Here is a 21,599-nt window from a genome sequence, read left to right as displayed (position 1 = left end):
ATGAAAACAAAGTTAGTTTAACTAGGGTGACGTGGCACCTACTCAAAACCCAAATCACGAGGAAGCTTTGGTCACAAATAATGACCAGTCCTTTCTACCTTTAGAACAATGAATCCGTTACCACTACGCCCTCTCTTTGAAGAAGGAAACAAAGTATGGTAGAATTCAGCTAGTAGTTCAATTTCTAGGTACAACGTAAAATTTAGCTCATTTCAGAGATTGGTGTGAGACTGTTGTTTGATGTGTATGCTTTTATATTACATATGTATAATATTTCATGTTGCACCAATTTCTATACTTTAAAAAATATATAAATTTTCCAATGTATTTTGCTGGTTGTTGTGTATATGCTTTGATATATGTACTTTAACCACATTCTTGCTACTGGGTTATGTATAGAACTTTTTGCTCTAAGATGCAATGAATGGGAGAGAGCGTGTTATTTGATCCCTAGAGCGACCAAAGCTCCTGCTATATTCTGGCCTCCACTGGTCTCTACAAACTTGATTTTAGGGTTACCTTGAGCCACTGCATCTTCTCTTTTGAAATTGTCTTCATTACGAAGGAGCTTCCCGCTGCCGTACGCTACGGTACCTTTCAAAACAATGGTCTTGTGTAGGCCACCAAGCAGGTCCTCATAGTCTGTATCCCCTTTCTCCCCAACGAATAAGACCACTTTGGAAAGATCAATTGCCCACCTTATTGAAAGATACCTGCATAGAACATGGACCCATTTGTAGCAATGTTTTATGTGCAAATGGTACAAAAGAATCCATCTGACCTTAGTGCTTGCATTCTTGATGCAAATAATGGCACCACGTTTAGCCTTGAAGCTGCGTGAGTGTAGACAAGGTTGCATCGAAAGCCTCTCATACGAAGCCTTTGGCGAAGGTCATCTATTCTTCGAGTCTGCCACAACTTGGATTTATTAATTTACATTTGAAATGCATATGTTGAGTAGGTAGTTCTATAGTATTAGTATTTTAGTATTAAGCATATTTCACCTTTGCACCAGGTTTGATGCTATAAGAGTAGCATCTGGAGCTACATGCAGCTACATACTCTGTGATGTCATCCTCTGCTCCGTCTTCCATCCTAGCAAGCCTCATTGCCATTGACCTCACGTTTTCACCTGGCCATCTGTACGCCACGTGAGCTTCATAATCCGTATCTGCCACCATGTCCTTCCATGGATAGTACATTTCACTTCCACTATTACAGACCAGTGCATCAAAATCTTCAATATTAACCGGACAACAACTTAATGCTTGCATGGTCTCTCTGAAACTTGACCCGGTTAGCAATACAAAGCCTATATTTCCTAAGCCGAAACATAAGCCTGCATCTTTCATCACATTCATGATCATTGCTTGAAAGGTCTCTGTAGTTTCTCCATTACTATCATAGCAATCAGCTGCTATTACGAATAGCATCTGCCTTCTACCAGGACTGTAAACAATGCCGGTGTTGCTGTTTAAAGAAGCCATTCGAGTAAAGGCTTCAACAATTTTCTTCTGTCTAGCTGCTGCATCGATCTCTCCATTGAGTTTGATATCTCCCTCTATGGAGAATCGAAGAGATATGTCTTCCACATCCCTTAAAGAATCACTCATTGGTTCTTCAGGAATTGTCATGATCTCAAGACGGCTAGTAGGGTGGCGATTCCTGCAACGTTCGACACGTGAGAGGTAGTTACGACAGTGTTCTGTCCATGAAAAGCGGTGTATGTTTCTCAGGCCATTTTTTCGGCATTCAGCCCATAGATTCTTGTCAGCAACAAGCTTGAGGAGGGCATCTGCTATGGCGTTTTGATCATGTGGGTCAACTAGGAGGCCATTGTTAAGTACCTGTGAATAAACTCTCGTTTGTTATTGCGTTGGAAACACATCATTTTCACTGAAATTGCATATTTTCTCAGTAACCTATATCACTTGGACTGGAAGATGAAAACCAAACTTGTAGGCACATATTGCATCTCACCTTCAAGATGTCCACTGGTCCACCATTTTTGGTGGCAACAACAGGTAGGCCATAAGCTGCTGCCTGGGAAGATGAAATCAGAAATGAGAATTAATAATTATAGAGCTAATGGTTACCTTGAAATGCTGAAAATCTAAATGTTACTATGATCCAGCTTACACATGTGAGTCAAAGCTTTGTATTTACCTCAATGAGAGTAAGACCAAATGGTTCCACAAGAGCTGGGTTGATGAAAACTCCCTTCAAGTTTAAGTTGACATAAAAGGTCAATGTTAACAGTTTTATGGTTGCAGAAACACGAAATTCTTAGCAATATACATACTTTGGTCTTGGCAGCTAAGCGATAAATCTCAGGAACTTCTGATTGTTTGTGATGCTTGGGATAGGCCACTTGACCGTACAGGTCATATCTATCGATGAGTTTTAGTACAGTCGTCAGCACTACTGAGCTGCTATTGGACATGTCTTCAATATCATCTCTGTTGCCAAGTATCAATGTCTGTAAACAATAGGATACAGTTTCAGTAAGCAGATTAAGTTGGTGTTTATAATTATCATGCATATACACTTGGATCCTGTTTTGAAGTCAAGCTTAGTTTTACCAGGTTGGCCAATTCTCGGAGGAGCTGGCACTCTCCAAAGGCCTTGAGTAACGTAGTAACGTTTTTCTTGGGGTCTGGACGAGACAATGCAAGTATGGTCGGCTTGTGCGGATTTGTGAAGAAACGCATTATCTGCATCAATGCGAGTATGGTTATCTGTGTAACAATTGTATGTATTTATGATTAAAGTTATTGGATCACATTCAGGTTGGAGAAAGAGAATAGTGTTTGACCTCGGACCATATTTGAGGTAGATGTGTTTTGTTTTGAGCTTTGTTGTCGGATCCAAGCAACGACATGAGGTCGCCATCATTTTCCAACGAATCTTGTGTTGTAACGTAGCTGAAGTCCATGCCAGGAGGTATTACCTAATTCCATGAAAGAAATTAAGCATGTAAGATAATGTTGCCACTAATTAACCCTTATCAGGTCAGTCTTTCTGTAAATAAATGTGATCATATGTTTTGTAGAACTCGAAATTAAGCACTAGAATATGGGGTATACCACCATCCTGGGCATGTATCGTCCGAGGCAACTCACTCTGCGTTGTCTCCTGACTCTAAGCTTCCTTTCTAACTTAAGATCAAAGCCATCATATAATCCCCATTGCTCTTCTATCTCTTGCATTGTGCTAGTTACCACCATTTCAGCAGCATCCACCCCCAACTCTTCCCCTTCGATCCTCCTCATTATCTTGTATGTGGCATTTATGGCTTCCTTAGACAGCCTTCCTTGTTTGAGCAGTTGTTCAAACTTGTTCCGGCCAAGAGAGTGGCCTGTTAGAACCATAGGTACATTTAAGGCCCCGGACAAGTGTGCTGCCACCTCTCCAGCATCGGCATAATGGCCATGGATCACGTAAGGCCATGTAGGTTTCCCTCCATTGAGTTGGTCACCCAGAGCCCTCGCCATACTCACAATGTGGTTTAGAGCCCCATCAACGAATTCAGGAATATGAGGCCAAAGAGACTCTTTGGCTATGTACCTGCAAAGAAAAAAGTATCAATATTGTATTAATTAGTTTTTTTTTTTTTTTTTGTTAGACTAGTGTAATGTAATTACTTGTCACGAGGGCCACAAGGAATGCGGATAATGTAGGCTCCACAACTTCCAGTAGCATGGGAGGGGCAGGACAACATCTCTATAGGCTCGCCATAGCTGGAATCAACCTCGGGTGAGGTGATTTGTCGGGTCAGCAGATCCACTCGATCAACCCCTTTGGTGTTTGCTAAAGCACGAGCAAGTTCAACTACGTATTTCACCTGCCCACCTGTATCAGAATCCCTTCCGAGTTCCATGTTTTCTCCACGGACCAGCCCATGCATGCTGCAGCCAGCCAATCAAACATTAAGCACAGCTAATGTAATGACTTCTTTCCCATTGTTAAGACAAGTGAATGAACTTTGGTGTGTTGTTAACCTGATCAAGACAATGTAGAGATGTTTAGACTTGTCAGTGTCGTCAAACCAAATTTGGGTGTCGGAGTTGATCCTCGACAAATTCTTGATTGGTTCCGAAACATTGGGATCACCTTTTTCTTTCTCACCTTCGGACAGCTCCGACAAGTCATCCGCGGCGTCGTTACGACCTTGCTCGCGTTCCAGTCGTCGTTTCGCTAGCCTTCGTGCATCATCCCATGCTATCTGTAATTATACAAACTATATGTTCATTTCATTTATTTTTAATGTTATCTGTTTTTATATTGTCAGTGTCAGAGAAAAAAGGAACACAGATTGCGACTGTAATCTATTAATAATTTTAAAAATCAATCGCGAAGTGTTATTATGTGATTCACTAACCCCATATTAAATACAAACTCGCATATTAATTATTTAAATAATAAATATATTTATTAAAAGATTACATAAAAATTAAATGAATATTTAATGTATGTTTAAAATTCATTATATTTTTATTGATTTTATATAAAATATAAAAGATAAAATTACTCTCATATAATATAACTTATTTTATATATAGAAAGGTATTTAAGTAACTTTTTAATTAAATTGGTAACCGGTTAAGTCGTGATATTAACTTAGTCAAAACTTAAATAGACGTATAGATATTAAAAAGGTTATTATTTGCTATATTGAGTAGGACTTTTAACTCTATAAATAAAGTTAAAAACTATCATATTTCCCATTTATTTTTATTTTTAATATCGATTACAGTTTTTAATCTAATGCATTTATGTGTTTAAATTTCATTTTACTCACAATTTAATTTAATTTTTCATTTTAATATTTTACATATTTCATATGTTATTATTAATTTATTTCAAACCATATATTTCATTTTTATTGCATATTATTTTCAAACATACCTATTTTAAATACGTAATTTTTATAGCATACACGTATGATAAGATTTCTAATATTTTATATGTATATATATATATGAAAGAAGATATATATAAATTTTAAAAATTAATAATTCAATTTACTGAAAAAATATTTAAAAGAAAAACAATTTAATCATTTGTACAGAGGGTTACAACCCTATCCTGTCCACCTTAGATTCACCCATGTAGCTTTTAAAATCACTAAAATAATAAATGTAATTTCATATATCAAGTTTATTAAAGAATGTGCAATTCAATTAAAAGTTACAAATTGATTAAAGGTATAATAATAAATACAATTTTAATATTTACAGTTTTTATCAATCTAACTTTTATGATTTTTTAGTTAAATTTGACCTTCAACATTAAAAAAATTTGTTGTATTTTTAATAAAAATACTGACAAAAATGCTTAAATCTTTAAATACGGCAGCACAATGTAAATCATTTTTTTAAATATTTTTAAATTGATTTTTTTATTTTTGAATATTTTATAGTTTTTAAATTATTTTTGATGTGACATGTAAGACAAATAATGACATGTCATGCCAACATTGTTAAAAATTAATGTTTTAATCAACATTTTCATTAAAAATTGACTTAACTCTTTTAAAAGGTTAATGATCAAATTTAGCTCAACAAAGAACTCATAATCAAAATGACTAACATTAAGGGTCAACTTTATCATTATGCCTTGACTAAATGCCTTATTATCTAATAGTGTTATAATTTAATATAGAAGTTTAAATAAATAATTAAATACGTCTCATGTTAATGTCAAAACAATAAATTTATTTAGAATAAAAGAGTCAAATATTTCAAATCTATATCAACACTATATAAATTAAGCTTATATATCATGATTTCCTAGAATTTTAAGCATTAATTACTTATTGGTATTTTAGTGTGTACCATCCAATATTTAAATAGAATATTTGGTCACTTGTGCATTCAATTAGATCCAATGTTGTTAGGTTGATACTTGATATTGATAATTTCGTCCAAGTAGGAAAAAATAAATACAAGAAAAAACTGTAAAATTAAAAGAATATTAAATTACAATAGTCATTAGGTTGAGACTTAAGTATATATATATTATATATTTAATCTAACAACTTTCGATAATTATATTGAAATTTGATTAAATTTTAAGTGAAATTATTAAAAAAAAAAAGAAAACACTTCTAATATTATTCTCTCCTTTCATTTTAATGAAAAAAAAATGCAATATATGAATAGGTGTAGAAATAGGTGGAAATAAAAGCAATAAAGGGAAAGAGGAAGAGCGAATGCGTGAGAATATTAATGTAAAAACGAAAAATAGTAGAAAGGTAGGAGGGGGGAGAGAGAGAGAGAGAGACCTGTTTCTTTTTGCGGGCAAGATGCCAAATGCGCCAGCACATATTCTCAAGCCGGTTATTGCGTTCACGGCTATTCCTTGTTGCTATTACCTGCACTACGTACGTACGTGCCCGCCATTAATTTATTCACCGCCCCGTCTCCCGGCTGATTAATTAAAATTTCTCTTCTTTGCTTGTGATGATTTGTGGAGATGAACAAGAGTTTGAATTATACATGCGAGGAAAGAAATGAAGGAATTACCTTAACCCATGTCCGGTAGAGGTCAGATTCATCAAAGCTGGTAATGACTTCTTCCACGAAGTACCTGGTGGTACTAAAGGGCTTCTCCTCTTTCAGGAGCTGCTGCTGTTGCTCTTGGTGTTGCTTATTATCATGTTGGAATTTGGCGTCCTTGGTCAGCTTCACATCATCATCCCTCTTCTTAGTGCTGCTTCCTGCATCCAGAATAGCTTCCAAGTAGCTATTTATCCACTCATTTCCTGCCATATCAATTCTCTCTCAATCACTAAATAAATATGAGGAGATTTGGTTGCTCTATCATCAGCTACCTAGCATAAGGCCCTCTTATATAGTTATTATTAGGAAAGTTTATTTGAAAACGGTGGAACTCGGAATTCAACAGCACAGCCTCTTTAACTTATAACTAATGTATCCAACATTCTTTCACTATGAATGCACGCACACAAAGAAAAAGGATTTTTTTTTCTTTTTATTTTTCTTTTTGAAGTAAACGGCAAAAACTTCTTTAACTAACTAGAAAGAATCCATGGCATCAGTTTTACGACTCTACTCTCTCTTAATCAAAGTACCTGAATTTTGATTTTTTTTAACTAAAATTCCTAATTTTAAATATATAAAGTTTGAAATATTTACACATTTTTATCAATAGGTTTAAAATTAACTGCTGCAAACAATGACAAAGCCAGAAAATTTTTTTGGGCAGAATTAAATTAAATATTTTTACTAAAATGTAATTTTATCATTTTAATAGTTTATATCTTTATAATTTTTAAAGGATTCAATCAAATTTTTATTATTTTTGTGGGCCCAAAGTATAATTTTACAATTACTAATTTAAAATTTGATAAATTATAAAAGACCTAAATAAAAAAATTTTCATTTTAGGGGGCCAGAGCCCCTGCCAACCCCTTAGCTCCACCACTAGTTGCAAATCAAAACATAACAATTTTATAGAAATGTATTTTGAAATTTGTTCATATTTTTAGTTTAAACCTACTAAACTCAATTTTCTTTATTCTTCTATTAAATCACTCAAAATGAAAATAAATTATTTACTATGTTAATAAATTTCCATCTTCCTTTTGTTACACAAAAGTTTAATAAATTTCTATCTTTGGTAATAGACCTGTCCATGGGTCGGGCCGGGCCCGAAAATTTTTTGGCCCGCCTCCTAGGCCCGGGTCTGGCCCGGCCCAAAATATGGGCTTGAAATTTTGCCCAGGCCTGGCCCGGGAAAAATATCATTAGCCCGGCCCGGCCCATTTTTAAAATAAACATTAAAAATTTATTTTAAAAATAAAAAAATAAAAAAATTATTTTAAAAGTATTTTAAAATTAAAAAATAAAAATAATATATATTTATTATATTCGGGCCGGGCCGGGCTGAGCCCGGGACAAAAAAGTGGTGCCCGAGCCCGGCTCGTTTTTTAAACGGGCCTCATTTTTTGCCCAAGCCCATATTTCTGGCCTATATTTTTACCCGAACCCTCCCATATTTCGGGTGGGCCGCCTGGCCCGGCCCATGAACAGGTCTATTTGGTAATAATAATAATAGAAAAAACAACAAATAATAACCCCGTTACAGTTTCATTTATAGATTTAACTAGATCAAGTGGTATCTTACTTATTCAACAATTAAATAAAAACGTTCTACTTCATAAACCAAGTGAGGCTCTTAATAAAGATGTGAGACAGAACCTGAGAATAAAATGAAAATAGACGCCTAGTGCCCAATACTAAACCTATTGAGGGGGCCCGACAACCCCATGAGATCAAAACCCCCTCAACAAATTACTTCAAATTTCTTTTAAAAGTTTTTATTCAAACAAAATAATTACAAATATTAGTATTTTGAAATGATACATTTTTACCATTGGTGGAGTTTGAAATTCCACATGTAAAAATAAGAAATTATCACACGTTACTATTTCTTAATTTTGCTCCTAAATTATATAAAAAAAACCTCTACACATGTGTTAAATAATAATCCTTATAATAATTTTTTATTTTTATTCATTTGTCTTCAATGTAAAGCAGCTCTACTCATGGAAAGTTAAGTGTGGCTCTTTTATAAATAATAATAGGAGAAGAGACGCGAGGAGATAGAAGAGAGAATAGCACTCCAGGAGAGAAACATAAAATAGAGAAAACAAATATGAAAATGGAAAAACAAAATAAAATAAAAACTAAAAAATTTGTGTGTTCTTATTTATTTGTTTTCACAATAATCCTTCAATATAAAATAAAATAAAAATTTAACTTAGAATATTATTAGTTTGGAAGCATCATAATCCTATATATCTATATATAATATTTTCCTTTAAATTAATGGAAATTAGCATATTAGCCCAACTTGGATATGTGCCGAAAGTGTGTGAAAAAAAAAAAGGGAATGCAAGGGCGAATAATCCAGGAATAGATAGAGGGTGAGATAAAGTTGGGGGAGTAGGAGATTGATTATTTTGAGTAAAAAACAAAACAAAAAAAAAAAGAACAAAAAAAGGTATGAAAGAGCATAACGGAGAGAAAAAAGAGAAGAGATAAAAATGTATGGACATTGGAATCGTGAAGGTTACATCGAAAGCATTGAGAAATAAGAAGATGGGGTTGGCTGGCACAATTGGCGATATGTTAATTAATTTTGAAGTTTAATGGATATGAGGCTGAGAGAGAGATAAGATAGAGATTCAGAAGGAGAATAAGAAAGGGTGTTTTTGGATATTTCAAGGAATATCCTTTGGTTTCTAATTGTTTTCATTTCTGTCCATTAAACTCCTTTTCTTCCCTCTATCCCTAATACTTTTTCCTCCTCTTTCGATTAGATTAGAATAGACATGTTTATAGGTTGGACAGTCTTTCAACTCGATTGGTCCAACTCATTTTTGGTCTAATATTTATTGTTTTTAAAATTCTACCAATATTCTAGTATAATCGCTTTCTTATTATATTATCTTTACCTTGCCACCTATAGATGACAAATCATATTTAGGGATACATTCCATCGGTTCGACTTTTATATATGAATATCAATAACCAAATTGACTAACCTATTTAAACTAAACCCAAGACACTTACTCTATAGCCAAAATTGAAATAAATGAACCAAACTTCTTTGATTTTTTTTTTCAATTTTAGGTTTTTTGTGTGTTTTTTTAAGATTTATTGATTCATACAAAAATAATCATTGCAATTATTAAAATTTCATGAGTTAATCTAAATATTTCTTTTAGATTAATTAAAAGTTTTATTTTATTTTTATTTTTATTTTTGGGTTGGGTTACTTGAATAATTATTTATTTGGATAATTGGGTTTATATTTTGAGTTATGTTAAGTTGGATTTTATATGATATGGGGTATTGGGATATTAGATATGTTTAGGGTTTATGATCTATTAATTAAATTTTTAATCAATTTATTTAGTTTGTAAATTCAAAATAAAAACCAACAAAATAAACCATTGAAACTAATTAATTATACAGAATAAACTGAAAAACCGACTTAATCAACTTATTTTAGTTAAATGGTTTGGTTTACTTCGGTTTAATTGTATAGCCGATTTTTTACTCATCCCTAATCATGTTCAAGTTCCTCCTCACCATCCCAACATTTCCCAACACTTAAAATTCACTCAATTTTCATCTTTTTCGTTGAGGTAAGTTTTGAAACACCATTATGAGTGGCACTTAGTAGTGCCTGTCATCTATCGTTGGGGCAATGAAACAAAACTTGACATATATGATGTTGGCAATTTCATGAAAACAAAATATTTGGGTTGTTAATTGAGTTGATATTTTGATGATACGAAAGCCTATCTAAGAAAACCAATCCATTACCTATGAAGATTGGATTGGTGTGGATTGAATTAATACAACCCTTGAATTATGGAGATTTATTCAGATCAAGTTGATGTTTGTGATTTATTAGACATTATTAGTATATTATCTTTGTTATTTTGTAGCTGCTAATTTCAAGGAGTTGCTTTGTATTCAGTCTCTATTCTGTTAGCAGGCCAAAATTAATATATATATTGGAGCTTGTATAGGTTATGAAAGAGATGATATTGAAAGCACTTTATTTGTTCTTTGAGGAGTTGGTTGTGTGAGTGTAATTGAATAGTAAACCTTAAGTGTTTACAGTTTAAATTTTCAATGGAGGAATTAGAGGTGAGTATCCTAGTCTTTAGGTATAAATGTGAGTTTTCTATAATTAGGGGTGATAGAGTGTAATTTACTTGTTGTATTGTGGATTAAAGATAGTAGAATTACTCACTTAGCTAGCTCCACAGACGTAAGGAAACCGAATTGCATAAACACACATTGGTGTTCTTTGTTATTTTATTTACACAATTTTCGCAGTGCCAAGTCATAATGGCCACTACAGTCAGGTACTTCCATTCCTAGTTGACAATTTAAGCAATTAACAACTTGAGGTCCCAATAATTGGCATTAGAGCTAAACATTTAATGTAATTAATGGTAATTCCTAGTGTCGTTGGTTGCTAGCAATGGAATGATCTTTGATTACTCATCCCCTTATGTTGGAAAGTGGTAATTATCCCTACTAGAAAGTTAGGATAAAATCCTATATCAAGTCAGTTGATGAGAGGGCATGGCGTTCTATACTTACTACCTAACAAGCTCCCATACTTGATTTTGAAGAAGGGAAAGTTCCTAAACTTGAAGTAGAATGGACCACTGAAGGATAGAAGGTCGGCAATGCTAACTTTAAGGCCCTATATCCTATATTTTGTGGTATTGATATTCATGAATTCAAAAGGGTTTCCAAGTGTATTGTTTCAAAGGAAGTATGAGACATTCTTCAAATTTCTCATGAGGGAACAAATATTGTCAAGCAATAAAACATGCAAGTGTTAACTACCAAGTTTGAGACATTGAGAATGCAAGATTCAAAAATTATTGGTGAATTTTATGCAAAGTTATGTGACGTATCAAATAAAGCATTTGCTTTAGAAGAGGAATATTGAAATTCAAAACTTGTGAGAGAAAAGTTTAAAGATCACTGTTAGAAATATTCTCAATCAAAGTTATAAATATTGAAGAAGTAAAAGATCTAGAAAGTATGAAGATAGATGAGTTGATAAGGTCCTTACAAATATTCAAATGAATCTCGATTAATCTAAAAGAAACATGTCAAAAGGAGAATGAAGTATTGTACTCCAAGTGGTTGATGAAGTGCCCACTCCCAATTTCACTGCAACAAAAGAACTTCAAGAACAAATTGTCTTGCTTACTTAGAATTTCAACAAAGCCTTTAAGAAGCAAGCTAGGAGACTCAAGAAGTTTAAGGCATCCAAGAACAACCCAAAAGCCAATAATAAATGTATGGTTATAAAAAATGAGACTGAGTAAGAAAATAAAAAGGGAATCTAATTCCATGAATGCCTTGGCTATGGACATATCCAAGTTGAGTGTGCTAACACTCTAAAGAATAAAAAGAAGTCTTTGTGCGTTACTTGGAGTGATGAAGACTCTCCTAGAATTTCTAAATTTAATAAGGATTAAGTGAATGCTTATGTGGCTTTTACTTCAAGTGTGATTTTTGAATTAGAAGAAGAAACAGATGGAGACTCTAAAGGAGGATCTGGGGAAGATTTTCTGACACATACAAAACCATGTTTGGAAAATGTGAGCAAGTATGTGATTTTGATATCAAACTAACACAAGAGAAATTTCAACTGAAGGAAGAAAACATGAACCTGGCCAAGCAAATAGAGGCTAAGGAATCCTTTTTTACCAAAGAACTAGACAATCTTGTTAACATTAAGGAGTTGGTTGGAACCAAATTGATGATTGAGAAATTCAACACAAGCAATAACAAACTTGATGGAATATTCGTTATCAGTAGAAGAGATTCAAGCAAATGAGGACTTGGTTTTGTAAACAAAAGAAAGGCAATTGTGAAGAGTTCTACCGTGTTTGTGAAAGGACCGAATCAAGATGAATCAAGAGAATGCTCAACCAAGCCTATGTTGATCAAGACAAATAAGAAGGTACCTACGCATTCCAAAGTTATTTTTCATTATTGTGGTGCAGCTACACACATTAGACCAATGTGTTTCACAATGCTACATGACTTGATATGGAAACACTCAGAACTAGATGTAGTGCCCACTACATGTGACACATCGACTGTTAGGAAATAGAAACTTTTCTTGAGAAGAAAAAGAACCAAAGTGGTTGTTAGTAGCACATAGATCCTTACACAGGCAACCAAAGCTATCTGATCGATTTTGAAAACTGTCCTGGTGGTCAAGGTACATTTGGAGATGGCAAGAAAGGCAATATAATTGGTAAGAGCACACTTGATGCTCATGGTATGCCAAAACTGAACGATGTATTAATGGTGGAAGGCTCAAAGGCTATTATTGTGAGTTTGCCAACTGTGTGATGAGTATATGTTGGTCAACTGAGACATATGTAAAGTTTCTTTCAAGACAATTGAGAATGAGCTCGAACATTTGATAATTGCTACAAGGTTCTTCAATCTATAAGGTGTAACAAAGCCAATATTTTAGAACTTGAGCTATGGCACGGGAAACTCAGTCATATCCATTACAATTGATTGCAAAAATTAGTTCGATATTAGGTTGTCAGAGGCATCCTAAAGCATAGTGGAGTTGTTCGCAAGGTTTGCAATAAATTTTTGAATGGTAAGCAACATAAGGAAAAGCACCAAAAAGTGTCTCAAGTTCATACATCTAAGCCATTTGAGCTCCTTCACATGGATCTGATAGGCCCTATGCAAACAAAGAGCATTAGAGGTAAACGTTATATGCTTGTTTGTGTAGGTGACTTTTCGAGATATACATGGGTGAAATTTCTCACGGATAAAGCTAACAAATTTAAGGAATTCATGGAACTATATAGGAACTTGATGAATGAGAAAGGTTGAGTAATTGGCATGATCATAAGAGTAAGAAGTGACCATGGAAAAAAGCTTGAGAATGAAGAATTTAATGACTATTGTGATGAGGAAGGGATCAAGCATGAATTATCAACCCCTAAGACACCACAACAGAATGGAGTTTGTGGAATGGAAGAATAAAACAATGCAATAGATGGTAAGGGTGATGTTAAATTGCAAGGGTATTGCTCATAAATTTTGCGTCAACGCAATAAATGCTTACTACATATGTGATCAACAGGGTTCTCATAAGGCCTAAGACTTGAATGACATCATATGAGTTATGGAAAGGCAGAAAACCAAGTGCCAAATACTTTCATGTGTTCGAAAGTACCTTTTATATTTTAAAGGATCGTAAGTACCGATGAAAATTTGATTCCAAATTGGATGAAGGAATATTCTTAAGGTATACCACTAACAACAGAGCCTTTAGAGTCTACAACAAAATGACTCAAATGGTAATGGATTCCTTTAACACGATTGTTAATTATAAATGACCAATTAAAGATAACAAAATTAAAGATGATGTAGTGAAACCCTTAAGGGCAGCCTCAATGCCCACTCCCATTAACACTTCAAAAGAAGGTGAAAAGCAAGTTGATGTTGACTCTTTAACAAAAGATCACAGTGTTGATAATGAGCTACCTCAACCTTCATCTAGAGTCAGGAAGAATCACTTTACCAGTGATATTATTGGTGACATTCATGATGGAATTCGAACTAAAGAAAGCCAAAACAAAATTATTAAGATATGGTGAGATTTGCCTATTATACATCTTAGTTCGAGCCTAAAAGTGTGGAGAAAGCATTAAAGGATGCAAATTGGTCAAGCCCATAATGCTTCATTTGTTTTTCTTTTTGGACCACTAAACTCCTTTTACATGTGAAAAGTCAAATTAGCATTGAAGGATGCAAATTGGTCAAGCCCATAATGCTTCATTTATTTTTCTTTTTGGACCACTAAACTCCTTTAACATATGAAAAGTCAAATTGACTTGATTATAAAAATCTTTTAGGCCATTGTAAATCTTTTTTAAAAAAATTATTTTAGGCTAACACCTTTCAAACCCATAAGGCAATTGAATTTTTTATCCTCTTTTCAAATTTTGATATTTGTCATGTTATATTGTGTAAATTGCATGTGTAAATTGTAGATTTAATCTATATACTTTAATTTTTCAATTTTAATCATTATACTATTTGAATTTTAAAATTTTAGTCATGTTCTAAATAGTAACAGTCAAATATTATGGTATGGTAGGTCAAATTCTACCATTAGTCACATACTACGTGTAAGTGGTGGATTTAGTCCATGTTCTTCATTTGATTATTTATAATTTTATACTTGTAGAATTTTGAATTTCAATCAAGTAATTTTAATTTCATTAACTAAAATAATGTGATTTTTAAAGTATTATTTAGAAGTAGTAGTGACATGACAATATACATATAATAATATGTTTGCCATATAAGAGTTTGAAAATAGTATAATTTAATTTAATGAATTTAATAATTACCATTTGGATAAGGATTGAAATTTTAAAAAACAAAAATACATAAATCTAGACGCAATCACAAAAGGGACTATCCAAAAAATCGTATACCCATATCATAATAGGCAATGTACATCTCAATGCAAATTGAAGTATCCTTGGATTTTAAGTACCATATCATTTTAATCTCGTGCTATTAACCACTAATCCCCTCTCTCAACTCTTGCTCCTTAATTAGTTAATTAAGCTTAACTCTCACTAATTACCTCTATAATTAGTCTATCTTTTGATTCAATTGCCATTACTTTTTCTATCTTAATAAACGTATCTTAGGTTGTCTAGCTTTTGATGGGAATTAATCAGATAACTTTAGGCATACAATAACCAAGTGAGAAAAATTATATGAAGCAAATACGTCATGTCAATACATATTATCTCTATTTACAACATGCTATGTTACATTTTTAGAGAAGGAATTCAACTATTTATTGATTCAATCATTAGTTATTCGCTTAATTAATTTTTATCATCTAATAATCACACCTAATATGTACAAATGGTTATTTGTTTTAAATATATATATAATTACATGGCATGATATGAATAGAAGTAACATATGTTGATATGGCTAATTAACCTATCAAGATTTCATGGTAAAATTCAAATACAAACGAAAATCTAGAAATTCAGTTCAACATCATTGAACAAAGATTAAATGAAGGATGCCTACAACATTTGTTAGAAATGTTTAGATGTCCTAGTAATTCTCTCTTCTTGAAGCTCATTAGGCAAAAATCACCTTAGTAGATTTAAGCAATGCCATTGAGAGGTTATATAAGTGTTTTAGGTCGATACGTCGTAATATTTGCAAGAAAGATTAGTAAATTCGAGGGTGAGACCTTCAAGATTAAAGTTCTCGGGAATTATCCGATAAGTTTGATGTACAACAAAATGCATAAACGCAATAACAAGTAGCGGCGAAAATCAGAAAACAAAGATATTAAAATCAGAGGGTGGGAGCTCTTTCAGCAGTTCCAGCAATGACCGTGAGCAAGTTGTTGCCAAAAGGATCGCTCAGGTGCTTCGAAAGGTTCTCCACCGGACCTTCTCCGGTCACATAAGCTTGTAAGAAGAAACCGAGCATGGCGAACATCGCGAGTCTACCGTTTTTTATCTCTTTCACCTTCAGCAAAGCAGCCTGGTCTGGATCCTTGGCTAACCCCAGTGGGTCAAATGGTCCCCCAGGGTGAAGCTTGTCCTCCAGATCCTATTTACATATCAATGAAGGGATCAGAATATACAATGTCTGGTTTTGGTAGTAAATTATTATCATTTATAAAGTGCATGGCATACCAAGCCATTGATGATTCTGTAATATTCAGCACCACCAACAAGGACGACTTCGGCAACGACAGCCACCACAAGGTTGATGGGGATGTTCTTCCCGAAGTAGTTCAAGGTGTTACCGTCCAAGAGAAGAGCTCCGGTCTGCACGTATCACCAGATCAAATTAATCATTTTATATAATCGGTGAATATTTAATTAAAAGTGAGTAAAAGTTAACCTTGAACCAAACGGCTTCGGGGCCACAGTTGGCACCAAATTTGTTAAAGGCTTCAGGGATGATGAACCCTGCAGCACCAAGCATTGCCCACCTTGCGTGTATCAACTCATATGCTTGATATCTGCATTCCAATCATCAAGTAATTGTTATTATTATTGCTGTTGTACACTAATGAAACAGATGTTAATTAACACAATAAAACAGAACATACTTTGCAAAGTCTTCTGGCTTCTTGCTGAGACCAAACGGATCGTATCCATAGCTAAATGGAACAAATGAACATAAAAAAGCAAAGCAACAAGAAGTTAATTATCTTTAGCAAATAAATAACATTGCAGTCCACTTCATGTCATGTGAATTATAATTTGTACTTACTCTCCGGGAACTTCTCCGTTCAAGTACTCTGGGATCTCCGATCTGTCTAACAGACCTTCAGGCAAGAAAATCCTTCTGTCCGGACCTGATTACGCATAGATTATTATAATGCATGCGTTTAGTTTTTTAGAATTTGGTTATTTATGCAGGCAAAATGAAAAGAATGTTGATGAACTTAAACTGAATTGGTAGGTCCACTGCACTTACCGTACCACTTAGCCAGCTCTTCATCGGCCGGGGCGACAGCAGCAGCCTTGGGCTTTGGAGGAGCGGCCTTCTTCTTGGAGAAAAGAGCAACGGTCTTGAAAGTGGATGAGTTGGATGGTGTTGGAGCCGATGACCTAGCTCCACCACTGAAATTCAGAGGGTTACCGAGCATTTCAGAGACGCCAAGGGAGGCGGCAGCGGTGGAGGCTGCTAATGAGGCCATGTTGGCTGCTGGTTCTAGCTTGGTTTACAACAAACTTGGAACAATGGTGAGTGAAGATCTAATAGTAGTGGGGAAAGGGGGAATGGGGAGGATAGATACTATAAGCAGGAGCTGGTGGATGTCGAGAGGCCACTCAGGATTGTGGTTCGCGTGTTTTGATTGGTGGGCAGTGGAAGACGTGAAATCTGATGCTGGAATTCGATAGGAGGGCGTTGCTGAGGTGGCAGATCATGGTGCTGATGTGGAATGAAATGCTGCTGCTCTTTGTGGATTGCATGCTTGGGTTTTGGATAACGTCTTAACATGTCCTATCTCAAATGTTATGTCGCATATTTGCATTTGATCTGAGTCTCACATCTCTTTTATGTGGATGTTATTCACTCAAAGCCCATTCATGTGAGATGACTAGTGCAGAATGCAGATAGATGTCCTGCGGGTTTAACCTTAAGCCACCTCTTCCAACCAAAATTTAATTCTAACACTGATATTATATTTTAATAACCCAATACTTTATACATATATTACTCTTTCAATATAAAATCTTTATTTTCTTAGGGTTACTTCTAATTGGAAAAAGAAAAAGCAGCAAATTTTATTGAAGTTTTGGACGATTAGACAAGTAATATGGCATGGAATCAAGAGGCGGAAAGAGGACTTGGCATTTAAGTGGTTTCAAATTTGGTTCATTTCAGATAACCCTTCTCCAATTCTGCTGTGTCAGACTATTTAAGTTGTGAATTTAGTACCTGTATTTTAATTTGACTTGTAACGATTCAATTTTTTTCGATGTATAATAATTCAATTCAAGATTGAATTTATTTAACTGAACTGTTCAAGATTTAAACCAATAAATTAGTGAGACGAGTGCAAAATTGGAAAGTAGAATCAATGAATAGTTTAATCAAATCGACTGTTATAAAACAGGGGTTAAATTAAGAAATTATCAAAGGATAGGATAAATGGGAAGGATTGATGTAGCAATTTTAGCATGGCCTTCAAATTTATTAATCCATAATTAAATTTGAGATAGTGGATGAGACCATCCATAGCCATAGATCTCCACTATTACTTTTCTAATGAGTTAATGATCATTGATTTTCCTTCTTCATACCCGGCAAGCAAAGAAACAAAGAAGAGAAAATTTGGACTTAGTTTTTCCTACATTGTCGTTGCTTACTACAAGGGATAGGTAAGCTTTTTACTTCAATTTTTGTTAGATTTGGTAGTAAGAGTGTTAGTTTAAGCTAGCCCACTTAGTAGATTTTTCAATTAATAAAGTTTTGTTGAGATATAACGGATAGAAATCAAGAGTGAGAAATTTGAATGAAATTGTTATAATTTATTAGTTGGAGGTCCCTATAGTATAGTTACGAAGTAGGATTGTGATTCGATTGGGTAGATCATATAATATGAGCATTTGAATAATTGAGTTTATAAAGACTAAATTAAAACATATTTGATTTGAATTTTAATTATTTGAACATGAGATTTTAACATTTTATTCATATTTAATTTATTCAAAGTAACTAAAAATGAAGTCATCCGTTGAAAAATAAATGAAAGACGAAAATCATTGAGGATTAGCGATATCAATTTATACTATCATAACATGCTTTTATTTCGTTAATCTAAATAACTAACTAATCTTGATGAATTGTTTGTGATATGAAATTACAAACTGTGTTTGAATATATCGATTATATGTTGATTTATTAGGTAAGTTGATAGGTATGTATATATATATGAAATTCCTTATTGTATTAAAATGATTAACTACCTTGTTGTCATATTCAGAAATATGTGATAATGCATGAGTTGATATTGTAAAAGTATAAGATCGCCCTATTAAACGATGTTAGACATAGTTAAGGTATAGTTGGCATGACATAAGATTTGTATATGTATTGGTGGGAGCATTTTGACACTTCAATGCAATTCATTTTGACACTTTGGTGCAATTTATTCTGGTACTACGGTGCAATTCATTCTAGCACTTCAGTGCATTACATTCTGTGGAATGTAAGGGGATTAGTACGTTAATGCCTGATCAACACTATGGTGCTTATTGTGGAGTCTTAGGGGATAAATTCGTGCACCCATACTAGTGTCAGCTTCCAATTAATAAGGGTTATAAGAAAATATTTATTATGTCATTTTGATTCTGAAAATGATACGTTATTCTAATTTGTGAATAAATGTCATTCTAAATATGATAAACAAGCATCATTCTGGTTCTGATTATATCAATTCATTCAGAAAATGATTTGTTTTAATGTGATAATCATAATCTTGTTATTTTAATTTCTTTTATGTTTAACTTCAAATTATGTTATTACCATTGAGTAATCAATACTTAGCGTACAGATTTGTTCGTTCTTGTGCGCAAGTTTCGTAGGTTTCTAGAATGATCGTAAGTCATTAACATCCAAGCAATCAATACTTAGCTCAACCATCTTTGTAATGTTTTTACTATGTTTAATACGTATAGCATGTACCTAAGTCACTGGGAAATATTTTGGAGTCCTTATAATATTTAATGTAATTATGTTGATGTTGCATGTCTTGTTGAATGTTTAATGTAACACACTTTACCCGGGTTGAACTGATAACTCGAGTAACGAATGTCACATTTGGGAACTAAGACCACTTAACTTGAACATCATATTAAACACTTCATTTTAACACAATTTGTTTTACATGAAGGAGCTTGAGTCATTTCTCAGCTACCTTTAAATTTTGATTGCAAATGGGAGTGTTCGGGCATATTTGGGTCAAAACAGGGTAAACAGGATCAATGTTGTGACACTGGATGTAACACCCCTTACCCAATACCGTTGTCGGAGTCGAGCATGAGGCGTTACTTGACTTAACTTAAAAGTTCGGGGCATAAAAATTTACTTTCAAATTTAATTTCATCATTCATAATAAAGCTGTCCACCTGTACAGCAGTCACTAAAATAATTATAATTCAAGCTACGAAACTCGAAATTTAGATCTGTAAATTTTCCCTGAAACTAGACTCATATATCTATTCACCATAAATTTTTCAGAATTTTTTCTTTAGCCAATTAGTACAGTTTATTAGTTGAAATCTCCCCTGTTTCACTAATCGACTATCCTGACCACTCATCACTAAAATTTAATTATCTCTTTTTAAAGGCTTCATATGGTGATTAAACTTATTTCTACTGAAAATAGACTCATTAAGGAATCTATACATATAAATTATAACTCATAATTCCTTCTGTACAATTTTAATGAATTTCTAAAGTCAGAACAGGGACTTCAAAACATTCTTGCCCTGTTTCACTAAAATTCAAATATCTAAAAGTATATAATTCTTTTGCTTACTCCACTTCTTTCATATGAAAGTAGACTCTTTCAGCTTTAATTCCATATCTCACTCAACTTCTAATTCTATTTCCACTATTTTGGTGATTTTTAAAAGTTACATCAATGCTGCTGTCCAAGAACTGCTCCATTGCAATTTTTAAAAAATTCAATATAACCCTTTATAATTGTCTAACATTCCCTGCAAATTTCAAATCACAACCAATTCCAGTATTTCATCTACTTCATTTAAATACTAATGAAGCTCAACCAATCAACCATTTCAAACTAAAAACATGTATATATTTCGATATCTAACATAACCATAACATTCAAATTTACTTTTTACTTCAATTCCTATACATGCCATATAAATCCAAAAGTTGCTTAACATAATCTAGGAGTATATCCGGATAGTGTGATTCTTGATGTAGATCCGATCCTCGAATGTATAAATCGTTAATCTACAAAATAATAAACACACACATGTAAGCTTATAGAAAAGCTTAGTAAGTTCATAGGCATAAAACATAAATCTTACCAAACACTTGTACACTTATACAATATACACCATTACTAAATTTACATCAACCACAATCTTTGGTGAGTTCCTTGGTATAAACTCACTACTACTTATTCTTTTACCATAATTCCTTTGGGCCCATTTGTCACTTACCATCCTTAATCAAAATTAAGGAGCAGTTACGGAAAATTGAGTACTTCACTTTCACTTTGACATATGACCTCTTATCACTTGTCATTGATCGATAAGTGTAGCTAGGCTACCACTTATCACTTTGCCACTTGATCGAGATAAGTGTAGTGAAGCTACCACTTATCACTTTATCACTTGATCGGATAAGTGTAGCCACTTATCACTTTGTCTCTTGATCAGATAAGTGTAACCACTTATCACTTTGTCTCTTGATCAGATAAGTGTAACCACTTATCACTTT

General features: G+C 33.5%; 2 protein-coding genes across 5 annotated transcripts; both read right to left on the bottom strand.

The window, feature by feature from the left end:
- Positions 1-135: 135 nt before the first annotated feature.
- LOC105769920 (sucrose-phosphate synthase 4) lies at positions 136-7,088 on the bottom strand. Of its 4 annotated transcripts, none has more exons than XM_012590887.2 (13): positions 6,528-7,088; positions 6,287-6,376; positions 4,002-4,225; positions 3,645-3,908; positions 3,087-3,567; positions 2,816-2,950; positions 2,583-2,714; positions 2,303-2,479; positions 2,167-2,220; positions 1,981-2,043; positions 1,005-1,847; positions 782-909; positions 136-713 (listed from the first exon to the last, which is right to left on the bottom strand). In XM_012590887.2, exons 1-13 carry the CDS (start codon positions 6,771-6,773, stop codon positions 440-442), a joined length of 3,111 nt encoding a protein of 1,036 aa, XP_012446341.1. In that variant the 5' UTR covers positions 6,774-7,088; the 3' UTR covers positions 136-439. The 4 variants fall into 4 exon arrangements, with proteins under 4 accessions (XP_012446341.1, XP_052487249.1, XP_052487250.1 ...); XM_052631289.1 differs by having other exon boundaries at positions 6,287-6,381; positions 6,528-6,674; XM_052631290.1 differs by lacking the exons at positions 6,287-6,376; positions 6,528-7,088 and having other exon boundaries at positions 3,645-4,001; positions 4,114-4,225.
- An 8,733-nt stretch (positions 7,089-15,821) lies between these two features.
- On the bottom strand, positions 15,822-17,398 carry LOC105769916 (chlorophyll a-b binding protein CP26, chloroplastic). Its single transcript, XM_012590877.2, has 6 exons — positions 17,091-17,398; positions 16,884-16,968; positions 16,720-16,770; positions 16,509-16,629; positions 16,298-16,432; positions 15,822-16,211 (listed from the first exon to the last, which is right to left on the bottom strand). The coding sequence occupies exons 1-6, from the start codon at positions 17,311-17,313 to the stop codon at positions 15,951-15,953; spliced, it is 876 nt and encodes a 291-aa protein (XP_012446331.1). The 5' UTR covers positions 17,314-17,398; the 3' UTR covers positions 15,822-15,950.
- Positions 17,399-21,599: the final 4,201 nt, after the last annotated feature.

The sequence above is a fragment of the Gossypium raimondii genome, chromosome 5 (genome assembly GCF_025698545.1).
Source record: "Gossypium raimondii isolate GPD5lz chromosome 5, ASM2569854v1, whole genome shotgun sequence".
Taxonomy (NCBI): Eukaryota; Viridiplantae; Streptophyta; class Magnoliopsida; order Malvales; family Malvaceae; genus Gossypium; species Gossypium raimondii.
Note: the sequence above shows the minus strand (reverse complement) of the source record. Positions and strands in the feature narration are given on the sequence as shown.

Bases quoted from the DNA above. Each gene is read 5' to 3' on its own strand.
- LOC105769920 (XM_012590887.2), bottom strand. From the start codon at position 6,773: ATGGCAGGAAATGAGTGGATAAATAGCTACTTGGAAGCTATTCTGGAT. The intron at 2,951-3,086 runs GTATACCCCATA...TCATGGAATTAG, and splicing joins GATACATGCCCAGGATGGTG to GTAATACCTCCTGGCATGGA. The intron at 910-1,004 runs GTGAAATATGCT...AAGTTGTGGCAG, and splicing joins GCATCAAACCTGGTGCAAAG to ACTCGAAGAATAGATGACCT.
- LOC105769916 (XM_012590877.2), bottom strand. From the start codon at position 17,313: ATGGCCTCATTAGCAGCCTCCACCGCTGCCGCCTCCCTTGGCGTCTCT. The intron at 16,630-16,719 runs GTATGTTCTGTT...ATTGGAATGCAG, and splicing joins AAGCCAGAAGACTTTGCAAA to ATATCAAGCATATGAGTTGA. The intron at 16,212-16,297 runs GTATGCCATGCA...ATATGTAAATAG, and splicing joins ACAGAATCATCAATGGCTTG to GATCTGGAGGACAAGCTTCA.